At 37.6% G+C, this 23,590-nt stretch overlaps 3 protein-coding genes across 3 annotated transcripts; all 3 read left to right on the top strand.

The window, feature by feature from the left end:
* Positions 1–7,231: 7,231 nt before the first annotated feature.
* On the top strand, positions 7,232–12,564 carry LOC114185424 (eukaryotic translation initiation factor 2 subunit gamma-like). Its single transcript, XM_028073137.1, has 9 exons — positions 7,232–7,524; positions 8,288–8,456; positions 8,748–8,809; positions 9,545–9,657; positions 9,738–9,840; positions 10,903–11,130; positions 11,224–11,442; positions 11,625–11,885; positions 12,035–12,564. The coding sequence occupies exons 2-9, from the start codon at positions 8,351–8,353 to the stop codon at positions 12,341–12,343; spliced, it is 1,401 nt and encodes a 466-aa protein (XP_027928938.1). The 5' UTR covers positions 7,232–7,524; positions 8,288–8,350; the 3' UTR covers positions 12,344–12,564.
* Positions 12,565–15,049: 2,485 nt separating this feature from the next.
* LOC114184582 lies at positions 15,050–16,603 on the top strand. The gene has a single exon (XM_028071889.1). It carries the CDS (start codon positions 15,050–15,052, stop codon positions 16,601–16,603), a length of 1,554 nt encoding a protein of 517 aa, XP_027927690.1.
* A 2,969-nt stretch (positions 16,604–19,572) lies between these two features.
* LOC114184581 lies at positions 19,573–20,733 on the top strand. Its single transcript, XM_028071888.1, has one exon. It carries the CDS (start codon positions 19,573–19,575, stop codon positions 20,731–20,733), a length of 1,161 nt encoding a protein of 386 aa, XP_027927689.1.
* Positions 20,734–23,590: the final 2,857 nt, after the last annotated feature.

Raw genomic sequence — 23,590 nt, 5'->3', positions numbered from 1 at the left:
AACCCTATCGGCTAAAAATGGAGGGCAACCCTCTCGTGGGGAAGGAACCCTAGCGGCTAAGAGGTTGAATGCCTAAGGGATGAAGAAGGAACCTTAGCTAGCAAAATGTGAATCCTGATGAGAAAAGAAAAGGCTTTGACGCTTTGAAATCGTTGGGTTGTTGGTCGCGTACATGACACTAGCACTGTTTGAATTAGGCCAACATAGAAGATGCATGCTTGTTGCTCCAAACCAATTGGGTTGCTAGAAGAAACATTATGCAGGCCCAAGAAAATGGTTGGCTGCTAAAATGATGCTAAAGGGTCTTCGAAGAATGTTGTTGACGTTGGATTTGGCCTTAGTCTGTGCAACCACAATCAAGCTCAATAAGGAAGCATGTGTTGCCATCATGTTGGCCTATGATATTGGGCTTCATCATGCTTCCTTGGATTCTTGACCCAAAAATATTACAAGGAAAAATTGAAAACTACAATAAAAACTTTGGCCTAAAATACAACTCCAAAGACTTATTAATTATACTTGTGTTGTACACAAGCAGGATACCCACTAAGGTACATGACCTGGGGGCTAATGTGTTATACACGACCAAGGTACCCTACAAGGTACACGACCCAACGAAGTACATGTTGGCCCTCTAGAACGACATGTACTCGAACTATGCCAACAAATCAAGCCAACATAAACATCAAAGCAGGTAAATCCAAGGTTAGTTATCTCAATAGGATTATCAGGTAATTAGGTCAACTAAACTAAAGCCAAACTAAGTAAGGATCATGAACCCTAATATACAAGCACATTTTACGAAGTACATGACTACATATTCTTTAACATTTATTCTTTAACATTCCAGAATTACTTTGGCATTAAAGTGTCTTTTGTAGGCACCTCCCCCTATGTCCGTGACTTTGGAGGATGAATACCCCTTGAGACCAAGTTTGTGAACCCTTTAGAGCATTTTAGGAGACTTTGCAGAGTATACATTGACCTCGTAAGAACAATTGGAGCCCATTGTGGGGTCAAATTATATTCTATGAAGAAGAAGCCGTGAAGACATGAAAATGTGAAAACTTGAAAAATGTTGTCTACCAAAAGCAAGACAGTAAAAGCAAAAGGAGTTGGACCCTCTACTAATCTAGTTGTTATCCTATAAGTGTAAGCAAAAATGCAACAAGATTTCGCTGACTATAGCAAGCGAAATGCTAAGGAAATGGATGCCTTGGAAGAAGAAAACACGAGGTTGAAAAGGAGGATTGAGACGAAAAACAGGTCAATGGAAAAGGAGTTGACGATACTGTGTATGCAGGGCCGAAAACCCTATCTAGAGGAATGGCTGCTCATGAAATAGAAAAAGAGAGAGAGTACAACCCAACCTCCAATACTAAAGGTGTGACCAATAATTCCTTAACATCAAGGAGTAGTCACACAAATCCCATCATTGATTGCATCACTAAAACCCCCTCCCTAAGCAATGGAAGGTTCCCACAGTCTATTATGATGGCACTATTGATCCCCATTGAATATGTGGTCATGTACACCAACCAAACCAGCCTTTACTCAACTCTTAATGACGTTCTGTGCAAGGCATGTTCCTCCACTCTGCAAGGACCAACCCTAGATTGGTTCACCAATCTGGCACTATTTTCCATCAGTTTCTTCGACACGCTAACCTTATCATTCACAACCCACTCGAGAAAAGTCGTTGGCATGATGTTACCTCCCTCTCTAATGGCATACCCTCGAGCAACGACCAAACACACTCAAGAAGAGTTAGAGTCATCTATGAAAGGTAAGCCCAAGCTATTATCATTATGGGCCATTAGTGAGTTCTTAAAAGATTAGGTTTATTTTGGGCCTTATATTATAGGCTTAGTAGTATAGGGTTTTCTTTTGGGCCTTGTATAATGGACCAAGTAGTTTAGGGTTTCTTTTGGGCCTTGTATTGGGCATAAGGTTGTAGTGTAGCGTTTTGGGCCTAAAGGAGATGGACCCTAAGGAAACACATGGGTCTAAGGTAAAAACCCTATGGAGCACAAACCTTCTAAAAGGTTGTGGGCCTTTAGCTAGAGTGCTCTCCAAGTTGCTATCTTTTGTGAGACACGTGTTCTTGCCATGTGGCATGCTCCTAATGTAGTTGACTAACTCTTTTGTATAGTTTATATAAGAACTAATTTGTTAGAAAGCAATTATGTGTTCTTTGGGAAACGACTTTGGGTTACTTTACCCTTTCTATTTTGTTGACTATTTTCTTAACAATACTGAAGTTGTTATAGATAAGTAGTATTGATTTGATCATGTCAATGACAACGTTATCAAAAGCAAACTAAGGACAATAAGAATTTAGGAATTTTTATTTTTTCTTTTTTCTTTTTTCTTTTTTCTTTTCAAAAAACAAATTTGAGGACACAAAAAGATAGAATAAACTACGAACCATGGACTTCTCTACCTTACACAAACCTTAGACGGCCAGCATAACCCATCAAAAGGCTTGTTAGAACTCCTCGAAGCTTTGGCAAATGAAATTGGCAAAAGGTTGGAGGGTTGATGTATCATATAGGACTGACCAGTTCCTAGTCAATGGTTAGGCCTTAGGAAGGGAATTGGCCCATCCCTAAAGGAAGATCGACTCTAAGCCTTTAAGAAGGACAACCCCTTAAGAAGATTAGAAAACCTGATGCATAGAGAATCAGCTAGTTATCAGTTGAGTCCAAGAAGTCCGAACCAAATACTTAATAGCCTTGATAAGATAAACACTAAAAGTAAGTGACCAAATAGCAAGGCACTCAACCAAAAGCAGAGTATTTATCAACAAACCAGTAAGTATGAAGCGTTTTTGTAACTAAGAAGAATTTGCTAATCGAGTAGACCTTCTAGCAAGTTGGGCCTCCAACATTAGGCCCACAAAGTCCATAGCTAGGTCCAAGCCCATAATGAAGTCAGGATCCACATATGACTGTAAAAGGCCAAGTAATGATCCTTAGAAATTTAGTATAAATACACGTGGACCCAAATAATTAAGATCAATTTCATCATTAATTGCTAATTTGAGAGATTTGACTATCCAAGAAAAGTTCTTTGTTGACTTGAGTGTTTGAGTCTCTTTTATAGGTATCGTTCACTTTGACATAAGAACAACAACTTGGCGAACGACTACTATCTTTAAGAGTAGAACCCATTTAGAAATCTTTTGACGAGGTATTGCTTTAATCTATAAAAAAATAACTTTGATTTGATTGAAATAAGATATAATTATTCGATTTGAAATTTACATTCTATTGAAAAGTATGAACTTCCAAATAGTCTTTTGCATTCTAATAATTTTAATTATACAATAATTTAAGTAAAATATAGATATTTGATTATTAAAATTTGGTACGAAATATTAAAGTTCCAATATAAGTAACAATAATATAAAACAAGCCATTTTACAATATTATTAAAAAGAAAATCAGTAAAATTAGGATATTAAACATAATTAAATGATTGGAAAAAAATATAGTGATTTGTTCGGGACAAATTCAGTATTGAGAATTCGAAACTTGTTTTAATGCTCGTATTAGAAGTTACCAATTTTAAATTATTTATAATAAATAATATATTATAATAACATATAAAATTTAAATGGGTATAAATGTTGATTAATACATTAAACATTCTATATTATTCATCTATATATTTTATTTGTATACAATTTTATTAAAAGTAATAGTTTTAATAATATAATAAATATATATTATTTATCTATATATTTTATTTATATAGAATTATATTAAAAAGTAATAATTATAATTATACAATAAATATTAATAAAAAATATCATATTTATGAATTTCATTAAATGTATTTTTAATTTTATATATATATATATATATATATAAGAAAAAGATAAATAAATAAAATAAAATTATTATAAGATAATATTTTAAATACATAAACTTAAGTCAAAGATAAATCTTTAAACAATGTTATACATCAATAGACATGTTAGTATCTATAACAATATATAAAGTGAATTCTCTCTTTTGTGTCCACATTTCAAAATTTCAATTTTACCCTTTAAAATATAATTATTTATTAAATTTTTAAAAATTGACTGTTATTTTTACAAGTTTTTAATAAAATCGTTTATCTCTATTTTTTTTTTCTATTTATCAATCATTATTCTTTTATCTTTCCTGATATATTTCACTTTATTTTTAATAAATATAATTTTATTTTATATATTAACTTAATAACATTACAATATCATTATCTGCTAATATAATATCACGTATATTTAAAAAATCATATGCACAACATGTGTTTACACAAATTATTATATTAAAATAATAAATTGCTAGTAATGATAAGTTATTGTTCTTACCTATTATAAAATATGATTATTCTCTCACATACATTTCTTACTAATTTTTCAATTTTATTACAATAATAGTCACAAAATGTCACTTCCTGTATATTTTATAACTATCTATCATTACATGATGTCTTCTTTCAATAAATAAGAAAATAAAATAAAATAAAATAATAATGAAATGCAGTAAAGTAAAAAAAGGCAAATCTAAACTGTAAAAATAAAATAAATAAATAAATCAAATTAATAAAAATGAAATGACAAAAATATGATTCCTCAATACTACCAACTAATCTTATATCCATCCAACTTATTGAAAGCAGAGAGCCTCAAAACCATGCTAACAGGGAAGAGAAGTTCCTCTAGCATCAATATTAAGTGAATGAGTTTTCATAATTATTAAAGTATTAAAACAACTACAATTGAAAAAATAATCTACATAACTAAATAAAAATTCTTGTGATAGAAATAAGCTAAGTAATCCACTCTGCCTTCTAAATATAAAAAATACTACATTTCCATTTCCATATGATACAATCCCCTAACTTCAGTGTAAAAATTCAAGTTGACTCAAATATGATAAGGGAAAAAGTGACACCCATGCTGCTTGCGGTGAAAACAGTATATTGATTAACCTAATTTTCTTTTCATGTTCTTTGATCACATGATTTGGAACTTTCGCTTAGCAAGCTTAGCATTCCAGGGGCATATATTGTGCCATGATTGCTCTAATTTTAAAATCCATATTAAGTTTTCAATTGATTGACGTCAAGACAAAAGGTGAAACTAAAATCTTTGATGTTAATGTGTTTTCAAAATTAACAGAATAAAAAGTTATGAAAAGTAAATTATGGGATCAATGTTATTAAAACTTGTTGAATCATCATGTTGAAATTGTCCAATCCAATTGGGTATAGCAAGTCCAAATCATTTGTTAGGTCAGAAATGTTCAGAAACAATTATGATATGACTATGCTGAATTTTTGCTTGGGCCAACTACTCGATAGATTTTTAAAGCTAACCAACATGGTGTGAATTATTGGGACTTTTCAAGTTATACAGTGAATATTTTTTAGAAAACTTAATATTGGTTCATACGAATAATTATATTTGTAACATGTTCTATATTTGACAAACATATGCTTATGCTATCCGTTTTGACAATACATGATCATCAGAAACATACATCCCTTGATAAAGTCAAAAGACAAAAATATCCTGGAATTATAATTTTACGCTAACTCCTTCTTGTAGGTTTGCAAGACGCTGTCCACTGTGCACCACGCCGCTGCCGCTGCTTCTGCTTTGTCACCACTGGTCTGCAAAGCACAACCGCCATCGTTCACCACTGAGTCGACACCGCTGCATTGTTCTTGCCAAAAAATAGGTGATGAAGGATTGACCCCAACCAAGAATGGAGGCACATGTTTAAGAAGACTAAGCATGTTTAGAAAGGAAGTTCACTAATCCTTCATACTTTTTATTTGTATTTGTTATTTTTGATTTCCAAAGTTGACTTAGTTGAATCAACTTTAGTTGACTTATTGTATTGACCTTTGACTAGGTTTGACTTTGTTGACTATAGTTGACTTGACTTAAGCCAACATGCTAATCTATGTTTATTTACTTTGTAAGTTAATTAGGAGTAAGAAAACAATGCTAGGTGGTGCATGGTGATTGGGGAGCATAAATGATGTGGAGGAGAGAGTAAAGCAAAAGCATAAAACATAAAGTAAAAGCCATGAAGCAAGTGTACCTATGTACCTTTGGTCTCCTTTGTTTTTAGCATACTTTGGCCACTTTTTGGAGACATTGAGACACATTCTTTGTCTCCTTTTGTGCTAGAACGAAATTAGCCTGGTACACACCATAATTAGGTCTTTTGTCTCTAATTTTTGTAACCTTATTTGACCTAGTTTCTAGAAGCTAGGGTTAGGTTTTTGTACAGATATCCTTAGGTATCTTTGATTTGCTTAGAGGCCCCTAAACTCTTCTATATAAGGGGTGCTCATAGACATGTAAAAGAGTTGAACATTTTGAAGTAAAAACACTCTTGTGTCTCAACCATTTGTGAGAGTTTCCTCCCTTGGGAGTGAAACTTTTAAGCCTTATCTTGCATAGCAAGTGGCGACACACATCCAATCATATTCAAGGTTGCCATGACTTCTAGCTTAACTTTGTAGTGGCGTGCTTCTCACATTTTTACCATTTTTTTCCTTTTCATTTTATGTTTTCTTCTTCCTTTAATTGTTCTTGGTTTTCTATGGTTTATGTGCTTTCCATTTCTTTTTTGTTTTGAATCAATCCATCATCTTCTTCTCTTGAGCTTTGCGAAAGGAACCTTCACATCTAGATAGCTTGATATCTTAATGTCCAGTGGAGATTTCACTTAGCTTTCTTAATCAACTTACACCATATTCAATAATTTTAAAAGAAAACAACATAATCCTTCGTCAACAGGTGAGTTAGTATTTTTCTTTTTACCATAATGTATTTTTCAAGAACTTTTTGGTTTGATTATTTCGGAAGATCATCGGACTTTGAATTCTGAATTAGGGATTCATGATTAGTGTTCCGTAATAAACACTTTTCCGGAATCCAGAAGGACCATTTTCTGGAAAGTGGCGTGTTCACCTCAATATTAAAATTATGTGAGGAATGATAATGAATTGGAAAAACTTCAAAATGTGACGATTGCGGCGAAATTTTAGACCTCGATAGTGAAAATTATAGGTAACTGTGAACAAGGAGCAGCAGCTTTCAAATAAAATGCGAAGAACCAGACACTTTAGAAGTTATGGGCGTGCAGTTAGCAATTATGGAGGTGTAAGAAGCAAACCTCTAATTGTACTTTAAATAGTTATGGTCCATATTGAAAGCAAACAATCATTTCTAAGCCCAACATCAACTGGTTCACATGTCCTGGAGCGCCGAAAAAAACCTAGTGACTGTCGTTGAGCTCGAATCATAAGTTCCAAGACGAAGCAAGTGTTGTGGAGCTTCCATTTTCGGAGAACTGCAAACAGAAAAATCCGCGAGCTGAGAAAACCGCAACTAGAGAGGACGACGTACCACCACGCTGCGAAACGACGAGGAATTTGGGGTGACCGGAAAGAGAACGATACGAGGCGAATAGAGACAAGAACAGCGAGTTGTAGGAGAAGAACGAAATCGCGGTGAGCTTTTCTATTTCCGCACAAGAAACGACAATCGATGGCTTTCTTTTGGGTTAAAAAGAAAACCCCTATGGACTCTCCAACTCGATTGCAAGCTCGGGAGTTTCGCCGAGCTCACCGAGTTCCCAGCGAGCCTACCAATCCTGCTCCAAAAATGAGTTTGCTTCTGAGTCAACTCGGATAATGGGTGTGGGAATGTAAAGTGAACTCGAACGAGTTTACGAGAGTTATCACGCGAGTGTGATATTCATGATGGTTTTGGAAATTGAAATTAGGCAAAAGGAAAATTATATTGATTCTTGTCTTCTTTGAAAAGACTAAAAGGTTTTTTTTTCAGTAAATATATCTTTATGCTCATTCGGCAATCTACTCAAGTGTCTTGCAAAATAGAATTTGTGCGAAAAAAAGTTGTGTTTGTTGGGCTTTGGTGCCTGAACTGAAGGTTGAACAATATATTCATAAATGCTACAAATCTAAAGTGTTTTCTGTGCACAATTTTGATATGTTAGAAAATTATACCAAAAAGCGTAGACCAATATTATTTTGGACACACTTGTAGTATTTAATTTTATTTATTAGAAAATAATAAATCTGCGTGAAGTATACACAATTTACCCCTCACCGGTGAGGGGTTGTGGTTGGATAAGACAATAGAGGATTAGATTTTGTCTAATGCATTACATTACATAGATATACATTTCAAGTAAAGAAATGGTATATTCTGATGCAGTTTTTTGTTGTCCCGTGTTATATATACATGCAGATAGTTTAGTTGTCAGGTCACAAAACAGTTTCGCCACTTAAGATCCCATCGAAATCTGCCAAAATGTCGCGGAAGGGTTTGATGGAGCAAGACCTGAGTAAGTTGGATGTGACAAAGTTGCATCCACTTTCTCCAGAAGTCATATCTCGGCAAGCTACTATTAATATTGGTAATATTTTCGCACATTTTTTTGATTTAGCGCTTATAATGTAATTAAAATGCACTGATGGTGTGCAATTTCTTAATATTATTATCCAATCATAGATTACAATATATATTAAAACTGTTCACTTTCGTTAAAACTGTATTTAAAGTAATACATATGGTGATTTCTAATTGGTTGGCAGTGTAGAAATCTTTAAGCTGATGCCACATGAAAATTAAACTGTACAACATAAGTTGTGTAAGCTTCTCTTCCATCTGTAACTGGATATTGATGTATAGCATTGCATCCTGACAGGCACTATTGGTCATGTGGCACATGGCAAGTCAACAGTTGTGAAAGCAATATCAGGTGTCCAGGTATTCCTTTGTCTTGGAATGTTTCTCTTTCTTACAAGTGATTTAGGTTTCATTGAACTCTACAAAACTGGTTTATAAAGTGACTATTGCTGCATTTATATATTTTATTTCGACATTATCTTTTAGACTTCAGGTTTTCCCAATGCAGTCATGTCTAGTATTGATGGGCTTGGTACGTGTATTCCATAGTGAGTGACCCTTTTAATAGATTTAGGATAGTCTTTTAGAAAATGGTTTAGGTCCCCCAACAAAACACACACACACACACACACACACATATATATATATATATATATATATATATATATATATATAGATGTATTGTGTTTTTATGTGAGACCTAGGTTTGTCCCAATACACTTCTTTTGTTGTGGAGTAGAGGTTTAAGAAGAGTATGTACTCGTCATCTTATATGGTTATCGCGGGTGACTTTCATTTAGTCAACCTGAGTACGTGGGGACATTCAGCTTGTAAAACCTGGCTAGTGGATTTTATTCAATATGTATATTATAGTTTGTTATGGATAAATTCTATTTGTATTTGAAAGCCTGAATTGGGTTCTCTTGATTGGAAGTGGTTATTTCTAGAGGCTTTATGGGGTTGTTTGCTTTTTTTTGTTCTTCTGTTTTAAAAAGCAGGATTACACGTAAAGTTGCCATGTTTTATTATTGACACTTACCTTTTATCTTTAGATATTTAAACTATTGACCTATTGTTTCCATGAATGTTGTGCAGACTGTGCGTTTCAAAAATGAGTTGGAGCGTAACATCACAATCAAGCTTGGCTATGCAAATGCAAAAATATACAAGTGTGAAGATGAACGGTGTCCAAGGCCTATGTGCTACAAGTGGGTGCTTATTTTTCCATTAGCCATTATGATATCAGGTTATTTTAACTTTTGGTGAGCTGATTAATTGTTTCTTACAGGGCTTATGGAAGTGGGAAAGAAGATAGTCCTATGTGTGATGTGCCAGGGTTTGAAAACAGCAAGATGAAATTGCTGAGACATGTTTCTTTTGTGGATTGTCCGGTAAAGTCCTGGACTTACATTATTATTTAGGACTGCTTAATGCATAATGCATTCATTAGATTTTATTTTAGCTATAATATGAGATATACCTGCACATTTGGTAAGATATAATATTGAGACATTTACTTGTATACATCATCTCTCCTTAGCATATTTTCTGTCCTTAAATGGAAGGAATATATGAGATATCGTGTGTGTATGTGCATGATGTATGAATATACACACAGAAAAATTCTTAGGTGCTCTTAATGAGCAATAGAGATCTCTTGCTCTTATAGATGTATTCCCTCATCTAAGTTAGTCATTACTGTATGTAGTTACTCTAATACTGCTATAGAAGTGGTATAGTATACATAAAATCTTACATAGTAAGATAAATGTGATGCTCAAGGAGCATAATGAGCATAATAGCTACTGGTTTGGAATATTGAAAAATTGTGTTTATTGAAGAAATATGAATGTGGCCACAAGAAGGGGATATATTGGTATGATTCATCAAGGAAAAATGACAAATTTTTGTAATTAGAAGTACTGCTTATGAGAATAGATCATGTTGTATTCTTTTTTTTTTTAGCCATGTGAAAAGGGGTATGGGGAGACCAAGGACATCAATAAAAGGATCTTATGGTGAATAGTATCCTTGAGAATTTTGGTTTCTAACCGAGTCCAACTACATAGTGTGATCTATGTGACTGATCATACATAGTGGAACACAACTAATACTGTCATTTGTTGCTGTAAAACTGTTGTATTGGTGGCATTCAAGATTTCTGATTTGTTACCTTTTTGAATTCTTTTCAAATCTAAATATACCCCTTGCTATTAAGGTTTCATTCTCATTCATAAATCACCTTGGTCACCTTAATCAGCTCACTAACCTAATAACTAAAGGTGCTGCAAAGAGCACCTAAGATTTCGTCATATATATTTTTTGCTTTTACTCTTGGGTATCTATAAGCAATGTAACGACAGGTCTCCAATCAAATGCCTAAATCATTTAATATATATTTTAGTTTGTTCTTACAGGAGTGATATATGTTTTTATGTTACCAATATCTGTAGGGACATGATATTCTCATGGCTACTATGCTTAATGGAGCAGCAATCATGGATGGAGCTTTATTACTCATAGCTGCTAATGAAAGCTGTCCACAACCACAAACCTCTGAGCACTTAGCTGCTGTGGAAATTATGCGTCTACAGCATATAATTATCCTTCAGAATAAGGTTGACTTGATTCAAGAAAATGTGGCAATCAATCAGCATGAAGCAATTTCAAAGTTTATACAGGTTAGTTTTCTTTAAATAGATTTCTTTTACACAATTGAATTCCTTTTCAATAGCCTACATGAAAGTTTCCACCTTTTTTTTGTGACGTGCCAGGGAACTGTTGCCGATGGTGCACCAGTAGTACCCATTTCAGCACAGTTAAAGTATAATATTGATGTTGTGTGCGAGTATATTGTGAAGAAGATCCCAATCCCTGAGAGGAACTTTGTTTCTCCACCTAACATGATTGTAATCCGGTCATTTGATGTCAATAAACCTGGTTTTGAGGTTGATGAAATAAAAGGAGGTGTAGCTGGTGGAAGCATTTTGAGGGTAAGTCTTGCTTGATTTGCGCTGTCGTCTTGATTTGCCTGGAATGCATAATTTATATAATGTTTGATACTTGCTATTTTTATTCCGAAATCAAGGAATGAAATAAACCTTGCCTGTCTGGTATTTATGTAACGTGGCTTAAAAGACTAAGGTAAGACTACCTGACAAATTTTTCTTTACAGGGTGTTTTGAAGGTGAACCAATTCATTGAAGTTCGACCTGGGATTGTTGTTAAAGATGAGAGTGGAAATATCCGATGCACACCAATATACTCAAGAATAGTTTCATTGTATGCTGAACAAAATGAGCTTCAATTTGCTGTACCTGGAGGCCTAATTGGTGTTGGGACAACAATGGATCCCACACTGACACGTGCTGATAGGTTGGTAGGTCAAGTTCTAGGAGAGGTCGGATCACTACCTGAGGTTTTTGTTGAATTGGAGGCAAGTTATTCTTAATTATCGATTTGTGCTTGCTGCCAGTAATGAGTTATCAATCAAGTTTGACTTTTGCAATTCAAAAGATGAGTTAAGATAGAGATGTTTGTAAAACCTTTATTTCTTCTCAACCTTATTCTGTATTGGTCTTGTAGGTAAACTTTTTCCTGCTTAGACGGCTTCTTGGGGTCCGAACAAAAGGGTCTGAGAGACAGGGGAAGGTATCAAAGCTGACGAAGGGAGAGATGCTAATGTTAAACATAGGATCAATGTCAACGGGGGCCAGAGTAATTGCTGTGAAAAATGACTTGGCAAAGTTGCAACTTACATCCCCTGTGTGCACTAGCAAGGGTGAGAAGATAGCACTTAGTCGACGTGTTGAGAAGCATTGGCGTCTTATTGGATGGGGCCAAATCCAAGCAGGAATCACCCTTGACGTCCCTCCTGCCCCCCCTCTCTGTTGAACGGAGACAAGGCACACCACAGGAAACAACTGCAGCAGTTTTAAAAAGTCTACAACAATTTAGATATGTGGGAAGGGACACAATTGTTGGGAACCATTTTTGTGCGGTGGCGAAGAAACATTTTGATTGTTCTCTATTTTTGTTTTCTCTTATTTTGCCCATGTACCTACTATTGAAGTTCAATATAAGTTGTTGGTCCTCCAACAAGTATATCGAAGCAATCAATTGCTTATTATTGGTGCATAGGTATGTGAAGGTGTACGGAATCCGTACCTTTAGACCTAGGCCTTAACTTGGACATACCGGGATCTTTAGTTGGTTATACATGAGACATCAACATGCTACGATACAGACAATGTTTAAATAAATGCGTTATATATTGCTATTCAAGAGGGAGTTACCCTAAAGGAACAAATCCGGTAAGCCCCCTTAGTGGCACATATGCTCCTCCCAATGCACAGGTAAGAAACTCCGTGGAAACGCATGTAAGAAACTTCATGGAGAAGAGAACTTGTGCGGAAGGTAGGATGAAGTATGGAAAAGTGGATCGGTTTTGGTATTTGGTAAAGGTATGGTGAACGTTTTTTAGGAAAGGTGAAGTCAACTCTAAGAAAGGAAACTAGAGTGATTTAGAGACAATTTCATTCCAAGATGAGTTTAAACAAGAGATGTGCACCAATTTTGAAATACGATTAAAGACTCCTTCCAAGACACCTAGTAAGTCTTGGATTACAAGAGAAAAATCAATACAATATTACAACTCAATTGAAATCAATCAAAATGCACAAAATGTAAGTTGCTTCATGTAACTTTTTCCTTTTGGCTTGTGGTTTTGATCTTCACCACTCTTACAATTCCAATTGTTCATTTCAAAAAATATGATAACCAAACTAAAAAAGAGGTCAAGAAATAAAGCAAGAAAAATAAAAAAAATAAGAATATAAAATTCAAGGAGAATAAAACTTTGGCATACTCAAAGATCACCAAAAAATTGAAAAGGAAAATATTAAGATATAGTAAGCACACCAAAATGAATATCTAAAGAAATGTTCTAAAGTAGATTTTAGCATCAAAGCTTAAGACATTTACTCTCAAAACAGTAAGCAATATACGTTGAAAGTAAAAATACTGGATCAAACAGATTGCAAATTATAAGCACCAAAACATACAAAACAACAAGTGCTAATAGTGATTTTAATGTACTCTTTTACCACTTTCTTTTGCTATTATTTTTTTCTATTTATTTTTGATACTTTCTTTTGTTCTTTTCGTGTTCTTTTTCTTTCATTTTATCTCTTTTCCAGCATCATATTTCGACACTAAATCAAAATCACCACTACCGAAGGTTTCTTGATATGAATTTAAAATGAAAACAAGAAATAGTAGAAAGAAACTTAAAGAAATTAAAATGTAGAATAAGAAGCTCAAAAAATATAATGGAAACTGTACTGTACGTCCCATCCCATCGGTCAATCCGCCAAATCTAATTCTTAGGCCCATCGGCCAAAGTTGAAAAACTAGTACATGTAAGGCTAGCGGTCGAACGGTCGAACGACCTCCTGAATAAATTGCAGAACCGCCGGCGAATCGGCTCTGTCAACCAGCCATGTAGCATCGTTAAAGGACCATCGGTCGAACGGATCACGAATAACCTATAGGACCATCGGTCAAACGGTAAAACAAATAATTCATAAGCCAACCATGTTCATGCCCATCGGTCCATCGATAACACCTGGTCGAGCGACACAGACCCGTGATGGCATATCGGTCGATCGGACAAGTACGTGTAGCACCTACCATAACACGACAAACATTGAACCAACCATCGGTTGATCAATCTCTTTAGACTTGTGTAATCCTTCGCATGCGTCTGCCGGTCGGTCTGACGTACATGAATGGTTCACTTATTAAAACAGTATAACAAACCCAATCAAGCGGCCATCGGTCGCACGGTCAAACGATCAGTCAATCGAGTTAATTAACGTTAAACGAGTCAGTAATCTTGATTAAAAGGTCATTGGGCCGTGATTAAGAAACCCTAATTACAGGCCCATCCCGAAAACTATAAATAGGGCCCAAAGGTAGGTTGGTAAGGATCTTATTTGCGCATTTATTACGGCAGTTATACTGGTATACCGATCGGTCCATTACTGACTTAAGCATCGGAGCCTTTTAGACAGGTACCCCCGATCGTCATCCCAGCCGATCGAGCTAAGGAGTGGATTTCGCTGAAGTTACTGTTGTGGAGAAGGGTAACGCAAGTTTGGAGAGGTTCTTTTAGTAGGCTCTTGGTCCCTACCCCGAAACATTTTGGCGCCCACCGTGGGGCCGAGCAGTCTTCTTTAAGAGAGCACCTTTATGGTGACCACAAGGAACCGGAACAGCAACGTAGACGGAGGTAGGATGGCAGACGATCAAGCAGATACTAGGGAGATGATAAGAGCGATGCAGCAGAGGATGGATGAGATGCAGAGAAACTATGAAGTGCAGATGCAGATCTTGCGGGAGGAGAACGCCATCCTGAGGCGGAAGGAAGAAGGAATCCCATCGACGCCTACCGTACCCGACCCGCTCAGGTTAAGTCGGGTGCAGCAGCATCGAGAAGCCGAACGGGTGGAAAGTCGTCCCCCACCCACAGGACACGAGCAATCACAGCCGGCTCGGGTCGAGAAGACTTAGGCTTCAAGGGGAAATCCGTCGCACACGATGGCGGAGAGCTCGGGAGCAAACGATGGAGGCCGCCCATCGCGTCAATCGATCCCCGCGTCGGGATTCTCCCCCTTTACATCGTATATTTTGGAGACGCCGCTGCCGGAGAAGTGGAAAATGCCGACATTCGACAAATACGACGACACGACCAATCCAGACAATCACATGCGGGTTTTCATGCATCAGATGATGTTCCACGCGGTTAGCGACCCCATCTGGTGCCGTGTCTTCTCGACTTCTTTGACGGGGGAGGCTTTGGAATGGTTTTCCGAGCTGTCGACCGGCAGTATTGACTCTTTTGCCACTCTGAAGACAAGGTTCAGCACACAATTCGCGCCCCTGAAACCGGCCATTCTGACGGTCGACAACCTGGTGAACATCCGACAGGAAGATGGGGAATCGCTGAGGAGTTATTTCGATCGGTACAATCGGATGTCGGTCAAGATAAAGGATCTCAGTGACGAAATCGCTCGGCATCACTTCTCATATGGGCTCCAGCCGGGAGTTTTCGCGGACAAGATAACCGAGAAGCCGAAGACGATGGAAGAGATGAGGGAACGCGCGGCCAAGTTCATACAGATGGAAGATATGCAGGAGTTCCGGGTGAAGAAGAGGGAGAAGGAGGACGCCGCACTCCCTAAGGCGACCGCGCCTCGGCCGAGCAAACCCCCAGCTCGGCCCAGCGAAAGGAAGCCACCGAAGTTCACAACGTACACTCCTCTGGTTGTTCCTCGGGCTAGGATTTTGCAAAAGGCCTTCAGCGCCGACTCGCTCCCCGCAGTAAGGAAGAAGCCCCCACCACCCGATGCCGACGGTAGTAAACACTGCCAGTACCATCGTACGATCGGGCACACCACCGAAGAGTGCCACACGCTCCGCGACAAAATAGAAGAGCTCATTCGGCAGGGGCACCTAAAGAAGTACATTCGACAAGATCGTCCTCCGCAAAGCCCGGTGAGGAACAGAAGCCCAGTAAGAAGAGCCCCCCCGGCCCGGTGGGAGAAGCGGAGAGAGCCCGAACCCGAGAGACGAAGGAGAGGACCGTCCCGGTCGGATCAGAGCCCAAGGAGGAGCCGCAGTCGGAGCCACGATAAACCCCTCAGGGGCTATATCAATACCATATCCGGAGGGTTCACCGGAGGAGGATCGAGCTCAGCAGCCCGAAAGAGGCATGTTCGAGCGCTAAAGTCGGTTCATCTGGTCGAGAAGAAGATCCGGTCGATGCCCCCCATCACGTTTACAGACGACGACTTCAAGGCGCCCGACCCCGATCATGATGACCCGATGGTCATCTCAATAGAGGTAGCCGAGTATGGGATCGGGAAGGTGTTGGTTAACCAGGGAAGCTCCGTCAATATGCACGGTACACGCAGATCAACAAATCGCCAGGCAATGCTATGCCGCAGGGTTGAGGATCACTCCTTACAGTCGTCCGCAGAAACAACACCGTTCGGAGGTAGCCATGACGGACTTAGACCCCCGAACGAACACCGAGGATCGGTTGCAACCAGAAGGAGAGACCAAGGAGATACCGATCGGGAGCCAACCTGAACAAGTCACCAAGATGGAGGGAGCCCTGAGCGCGGAGGAAGAAGAGCTCCTAGGGGCGGTGATCTTAGAGAACAAAGATCTGTTCGCATGGTCGAGTGCTGACATGCCAGGCGTCCACCCTGATGTGATGTCCCATAAGTTGGCCATCTTCCGGGAAGCCCGCCCGGTTGCTCAGAAGAAGAGAAAAATGGGAGAGGAGCGAAGAAGAGCGGTCGAGGAGGAAGTCAGGAAGCTAGAAGGAGCTGGATTCATCAAAGAGATCAAGTATACTACGTGGCTAGCCAACGTGGTCATGGTGAAGAAGACGAGCGGGAAGTGGAGGATGTGCACGGATTTCACCGATCTCAACAAAGCCTGCTCGAAAGACGCGTACCCGCTACCCAGCATCGATCGGCTGGTGGATGGGGCCTCAGGACACAAATTCCTAAGCTTCCTGGACGCGTACTCTGGGTACAACCAAATCCCCATGTATGGCCCGGACAGATCCAAAACGGCGTTCATTACAGATCGAGCAAATTTCTGCTACGAGGTCATGCCGTTCGGTCTGAAGAACGCGGGGGCAACTGATGAGTTCAAATTTTTGCCCTCATTTAATATTTAAATTTGGGGATTTAATTGATTTTTCTGTGCTTAAAGATTGATTTAATTAGGATTTGTGATTATTGGATTTATTGAGTAAGTTTGGTAAAAGTGGCGTAAAAATTGATTTGAGTTGCATAAAATATTATTGGATATTCTAACGTTTGTTAATGCAGCTGGAATTTATTTTTGGTCAATTAATAGTGTGATTTTAAAATATTCAAAGTTACAAAATAAGTCCAAAATCAAGAAATTCTGAAAAAGAATAAATCAGGAGCTAAATGCACCCCTAGTTTTTACTTGCACACTTCTTTTAAAGTGGACCACAAAAACCTGTTCTGCACCCCCAGTTTTCACTAAGTTGCACCCCTCCTACCAATTAAACTCCACTCAACCAGATCATGCCATGTGGCAATCCTCACCTTTTAAAATTAAGTTGCTAATTAATTAAATAAAAATAAAAGATTTTAGCAACTGACAGATAAAGCCCAAAGTCCAGTGGAAGCCTATATAAAGAGACTTAAGGGAGCAGAAGGGACGGACAATTTACAACTGACCGCTTAGACACTTAGAACTCTCTGGTTTTGGCAGATACCATCACCACCACATCTCTCATTCTTTCTTTTATTTTCTTTCTTTCATATCATCATGTATTCCATCAAAGCCATGGAGGGCTAAGCTTTAAGGGTTGATTCCACTGTAATTTCTTAAATGGATTCTAAGGTTAGATGAATTTATGTGTTTGTTATTTTGATTATTGTTGTGGTTTTTGTTTATCTATGTCCTTTGCTTCTTAATCGAATAGAAAATAATGATTTTGAATCTACATGCATGCTAATCATATGAGTTAAAAGGTTTTTAAATTAAATTGAGACTTTACTTTGATTTTGTTTAGAAACTTTCATTTGATTAAATAAGTTTTTGCCAATAATTGAGACTTTAATTTGATTAGAGGTAATTACTTTAACTAAAATTAGTCAAGACTTTACTTTGATTAATTAAGTTTTCTATTTGGTAAAGAAACAAAGGAATAGACATGATTAGGCATAGTAAAATTAATTGAGACTGTACTTTGATTGAATTTACTATGGACAATCTAATAATTCTCACTTTTAATTGAGACTGTACTTTGATTAAAAGTGAGGATGCCAACAAATGAATTGAGTCTTTACATTGATTTATTTGTAAATCAACAACAATAATTAATTTAACAATAATCTCTAGATAACCAATGAAGAATCTTATTTAGAAAAAGCAGTGGAATTGACCTATTTACTATTACTGTGTTTACAATCTTCCGTGTCATTTTCTTTGCATATCAAAACCTCCCTATTTTTATAGTTGCTAGTTTTAAATTGCATTTTTGAGAATCAAATATTTGAGATCAATTCCGTATTCGTTGTGAGACGACTCAGGGTTATCTTAACCCTAACTATTTTCTTCACTACAAACTGGCAATACTGAAGTTGCTAAAGTAGTGGTAATTTGATCGCCTAACGACAGCGATATCAGCAACCTATCAGAGGCTGATGGACCGGGTCTTCAGGAGGCAGATCGGTCGGACCATGGAGGTGTATGTGGACGACATGGTCGTGAAGTCGCAAACCGCCGAAGATCACGTGCGCGACCTCGGTGAGGTCTTCCACTAAGTGCGCAAATACAATATGCGTCTTAACCCTGAGAAGTGTGTCTTCGGGGTGCCGGCCGGAAAATTCCTGGGTTTCATGCTGACCGCCCGAGGCATAGAGGCAAACCCGGACAAATGCCCCGCTATTACTGAGATGAGAAGCCCCAAGAACTTGAAGGAGGTCCAGCGGTTGATAGGACGGCTAACCTCTCTGGCACGTTTCTTACCCAGACTGACGGAGAAGGTCAGGCCGATCCTGAAGATCATGAAAAAGCAGACTGCGGAAAAGTGGGATGGTCAATGCGAGGCGGCGTTTCAGCAGATAAAGGAGATGATCAGCAGTCCCCCAATAATGAGCCGACCGGTAAAGGGATTGCTTCTGCAGTTATACCTGTCAGTGTCGGACGACACGATTAGTGCGACCTTAATTCAAGAAGTCCCGGAGCAGCGGCCTGTATATTTCATCAGTCGAGTACTGCAGAGCGCAGAAACAAGGTATCAGCTGGTAGAGAAGATAGCCTTGGCGCTACTAACGGCTGCACGCCGGTTGCGCCAATACTTCTAGAGTCACCAGGTTATCGTTCGCACCGATCATCCCATCGCCAAGATACTCCGGAAGCCCGACTTAGCTGGTAGGATGATCGCCTGGTCGGTCTAGTTATCCGAGTTCGGGCTCAAGTACGAACCCAGAGGATCGGTCAAAGGACAACATTTGGCAGACTTTGCAGCTGAACTCCACGGATCGATCCCCCGATCGGAGCATATGTGGATTCTCTTTGTCGATGGATCATCGGATAAACGTAATGCTGGAGCAGGGATCGTCATCGAGGGACCGGGCGGTTTCACGATAGAGCACTCCTTACAATTCAAGTTTAAAGCCTCGAATAACCAAGCAGAATATGAAGCACTGATCGCCGGGTTGAAGCTAGCAAAGGACTTGGGAGCGACGAGGTTAAGATGTAACACTGATTCGAAGCTTGTGGTCGGGCAGGTACAGGGAGAGTATCAGGTTAAGGATGACTTGTTGCTCCAGTACTATCATAAAGTGCTCGAAGCCACGAAGGAATTCGAAGAAATCACCATCCATCACATCCCCCGAGCGGAAAATGCCAGAGCCGATAGGCTGTCTAAGCTGGCGGAAGGAAAAGAGAAAGGCCAGCTGAAAACTATCATCAGACAAACCCTCATGAAGCCTTCCGCAGGAGAGTGCGCTGCAGCAGACCGAGCGGCAGATTGGATAGGAGAGGTGCGACAACTCTTGAAGAAGTGCGAAGCCGGAGAAGAAGTGAGCCCGACGGAGAGGAGACGAGCGCTTCGGTTCATAGTCATTGGAGAAGACCTATACAAGAGAGGATTCACAGCGCTGCTCCTCAAGTGCTTGTCAGAAGACGAAGCCGAGTACGTTATGAACGAGGTCCATAACGACATTTGTGGAATGCACACCGGTCAGAGGACGATGAAAGCGAGGATACTCCGAGCAGGCTATTTTTGGCCGACCATGGAACAGGACTGCGAAGCCATGATACGCAAGTGCGAAGGATGTCAAGCCCATGGAAATGACGTAAAGAGGGCTCCGACCGAGCTACATAGCCTGACAGCCCCGTGGCCGTTCGCTCAATGGGGCATGGACATCGTCGGACCCTTCCCGATGGGCCGAGCACAGAAGAAATTCATACTTGTTGCAGTGGACTATTTCACCAAGTGGGTCGAAGTAGAGGCCCTGGCTAACATCACCGCTCGGCAAGTCCACTCCTTCGTCTGGCGCAACATCATATGCTGCTTCGGCCTCCCTCACACGATCATCACCGACAACGGCCATCAGTTTATCGACAAGAAGCTGAAGGACTTCTATAAGCAAGTGGGGATACGACATGTGACCAGCTCGGTCGAGCATCCTAGACCAATGGTCAGGCTGAGGCCATGAACAAGGTTATAGTGGCTGAGTTGAAGAAAAGGTTGGGAGAAGCCAAAGGAGATTGGGTGGACGAGCTGCCTGATAACGCTGTCGTTGACGCGTTCAAATTAATACTACTTATCTATAACAACTTCAGTATTGTTAAGAAAGTAGTCAACAAAATAGTAAGGGTAAAGTAACCCAAAGTCGTCTCCCAACGAACACGGAATTGATTTTTAACAAATTAGTTCTTATAAAACTATACAAGAGTTAGTCAAATAAAATTATAAAAAAATATAGGGGATTAAGATAAACAAAGATAGAAATAAAATTTAAAAGATAAAAAAAAATAAAAATAATAGTAAAGAAAATAGATTGATTCCATTGCTTTTTCAAAATAGATTCATCATCGGTTATCTAAAGATTATTGCTCAATTAATTATTGTTGTAGATTTACAAATTAATCAATGTAAAGTCTCAATGAATTTGTTGGCGTTCTCACTTTTAACCAAAGTACAGTCTCAATTAAAAGTGAGAACTTTTAGATTATCCATAGTAAATTCAACCAAAGTACAGTCTCAATCAAATTTTACTATGCCTAATCATGTCTATTCTTTTATCTCTTCACCAAATAAAAAGCTTAATTAATCAAAGTAAAGTCTCAATTAATTTTCGTTAGAGTAAATACCTTTAATCAAAGTAAAGTCTCAATTATTGGTAAAAACTCATTTAATCATATGAAAGTTTCTAAATAAAATCAAAGTAAAGTCTCAATTAAATTTAAAAACCCTTGACTCATATGATCAATATGCATATAGATTTAAAATAATTACTTTTTATGTGATTCAAAGATAAAAGACATAGATAAATTAAAACCTCAACAATAATAAAAAGAACAAAGAAATTAATTCATTCTAACCTCAAAATCCATAATGAAATTACAATGGAATCAACCCAAGAAGTTTAGCAATCCATGGAATACAAAATAAAAATAGAAGAATGGAGAGAAGAAAGAAATTAGGTCCCCCTAAGGGTTCCTAAATTCCGACGTGCCGAGCTTGTTTTCTACTTCTCCCTTGGTCTCTTTATATAGGAATTGGACTGGGCTTTTCTGTTGCTAAAATCTCTCAAATATCTTTTGAAATAAAGATAAATATAAATATTTAAAAATACTTGGAGAGATATAGACTATTTGACAAATATAATTGGTTGATAATATCAATATCTAATATAATTAAATTAATTAATTACTTAAAGATATATGATAAATTATCACCAATTAATATTTGTATTAATTTTCCAAATCAACCCTTTGCAATCTCCTTAAATTATCTTCTAAATAATCCAATATCTTCAAGATATATTTGTTTGTTGTGGAACTAAAAAGATTCAAGAAGATCTTGTCATATTTAAAAAGATTTGGTAGTTATTATCTTTTAATATTTTATGATATAATTAAATAAGATAATTATTTAAAAATATCAAATAAAATATCTAAAGATATATTTTCCCAAATTATCTTCTATCATAAAGATAAAGAAAACCGCAAGGTCCAATTTTTCTTTCCTCTCTTCTTGGTTTAGCCAAACTTCTTCACTTTTTCAAGCTTTTCTTGCCGTCTTCATGTAATGCTTGGCCTGAATTTTTGTGCTTTTGATAATTTCTTATTCTTTGATTTATCTTTAAGGTGTCATGAAGCTTTAATCAATTTATTTCCACACCTCTAAATGAGCTTAAAACTTAACTTCAGCTGCATCAACAAACGTTAAAATATCCAAAAATAATTTATGCAGCTAAAAATCACTTTTTAAGACATTTTTATCACACAAGCTCAAACAACCTAATTATCAAAATTATCAATTAAATCACTCTTTAGGCACACAAATTCAATTAAATACCCAGAATTAAACATTAAATGAGGGCAAAAATACGTACTCATCATACCCACACACTTATCCTTTTGCACTCCTGGGCAAAATCAAACAATTTCAAAACTTAATCTGAGGTATTTTATTTCACATCAACATTGGATCAAAGGAATGAACATCACTGGAGACAAATCAATACTCTAGAGATCAAATTATCATGTATATACAAACAGAAATGTTCTATTTTTCACACATAAGTTAATCTTTTGAATTCACAAGACAATCAATTATGAAAGAAAGCACTCAAGTTAAATGTGTATTTTCTCACCAAAATTCTCTCAAGTGTTTTGGCTTGTGTTTTCACTCAAAATACTCATGTAAGTAAACTCTCATAATACTTAACAAGACTCTAATATTCACAAACTTTCAGAAAATATGCATTCAAAGATCATGAGGACTTTTCACAGGTTATAATGGGGCTAAGGCAAAGGTAGGAAAAATTTTAAGATTTTTGGGTTTTTGAAATTAAAATATAGAAAGAATAATGGAGCATAATTTCAAAAACAACTCTTTTTCGTTTATTGCTTTGTTGCTCTCTCTTTTTTTTAGAAAATTATTTCAACACTTTTTCATCAACAATTTTTCCTTTTGCCATTTTTATTAATTTGTGGGTGAGGTACTCACCCACACACTTTATTCCTCAACCATTCCTGAACATAATCCATTAGCTCCTTCTTTCTTCCTAAGGTAGAATATGGTCTTTTTCTTTTCAAGGTTATGCAATAGGCTTAAAACAAGAAAAAGAGGTTTAAAGCTCAAAGGGGCTACCAATGGATTAATATCAAGGTGGGCTTATTTGGCCAAGTAGCTAAAAACAAGAAATGCCTCAGTCATATCAAATCATGCATATTCACCTAAGATGCAAAACAAAAGACTCAAGCTAAACATTTGAGTATAAACAAACATGAGCAAGTCACTCAAGAAAAAAATAGGAATGACATATGGCAGTTCATCCTTTA

The sequence above is a fragment of the Vigna unguiculata genome, chromosome 5 (genome assembly GCF_004118075.2).
Source record: "Vigna unguiculata cultivar IT97K-499-35 chromosome 5, ASM411807v1, whole genome shotgun sequence".
In the NCBI taxonomy this organism is placed as follows: domain Eukaryota; kingdom Viridiplantae; phylum Streptophyta; class Magnoliopsida; order Fabales; family Fabaceae; genus Vigna; species Vigna unguiculata.
Note: the sequence above shows the minus strand (reverse complement) of the source record. Positions and strands in the feature narration are given on the sequence as shown.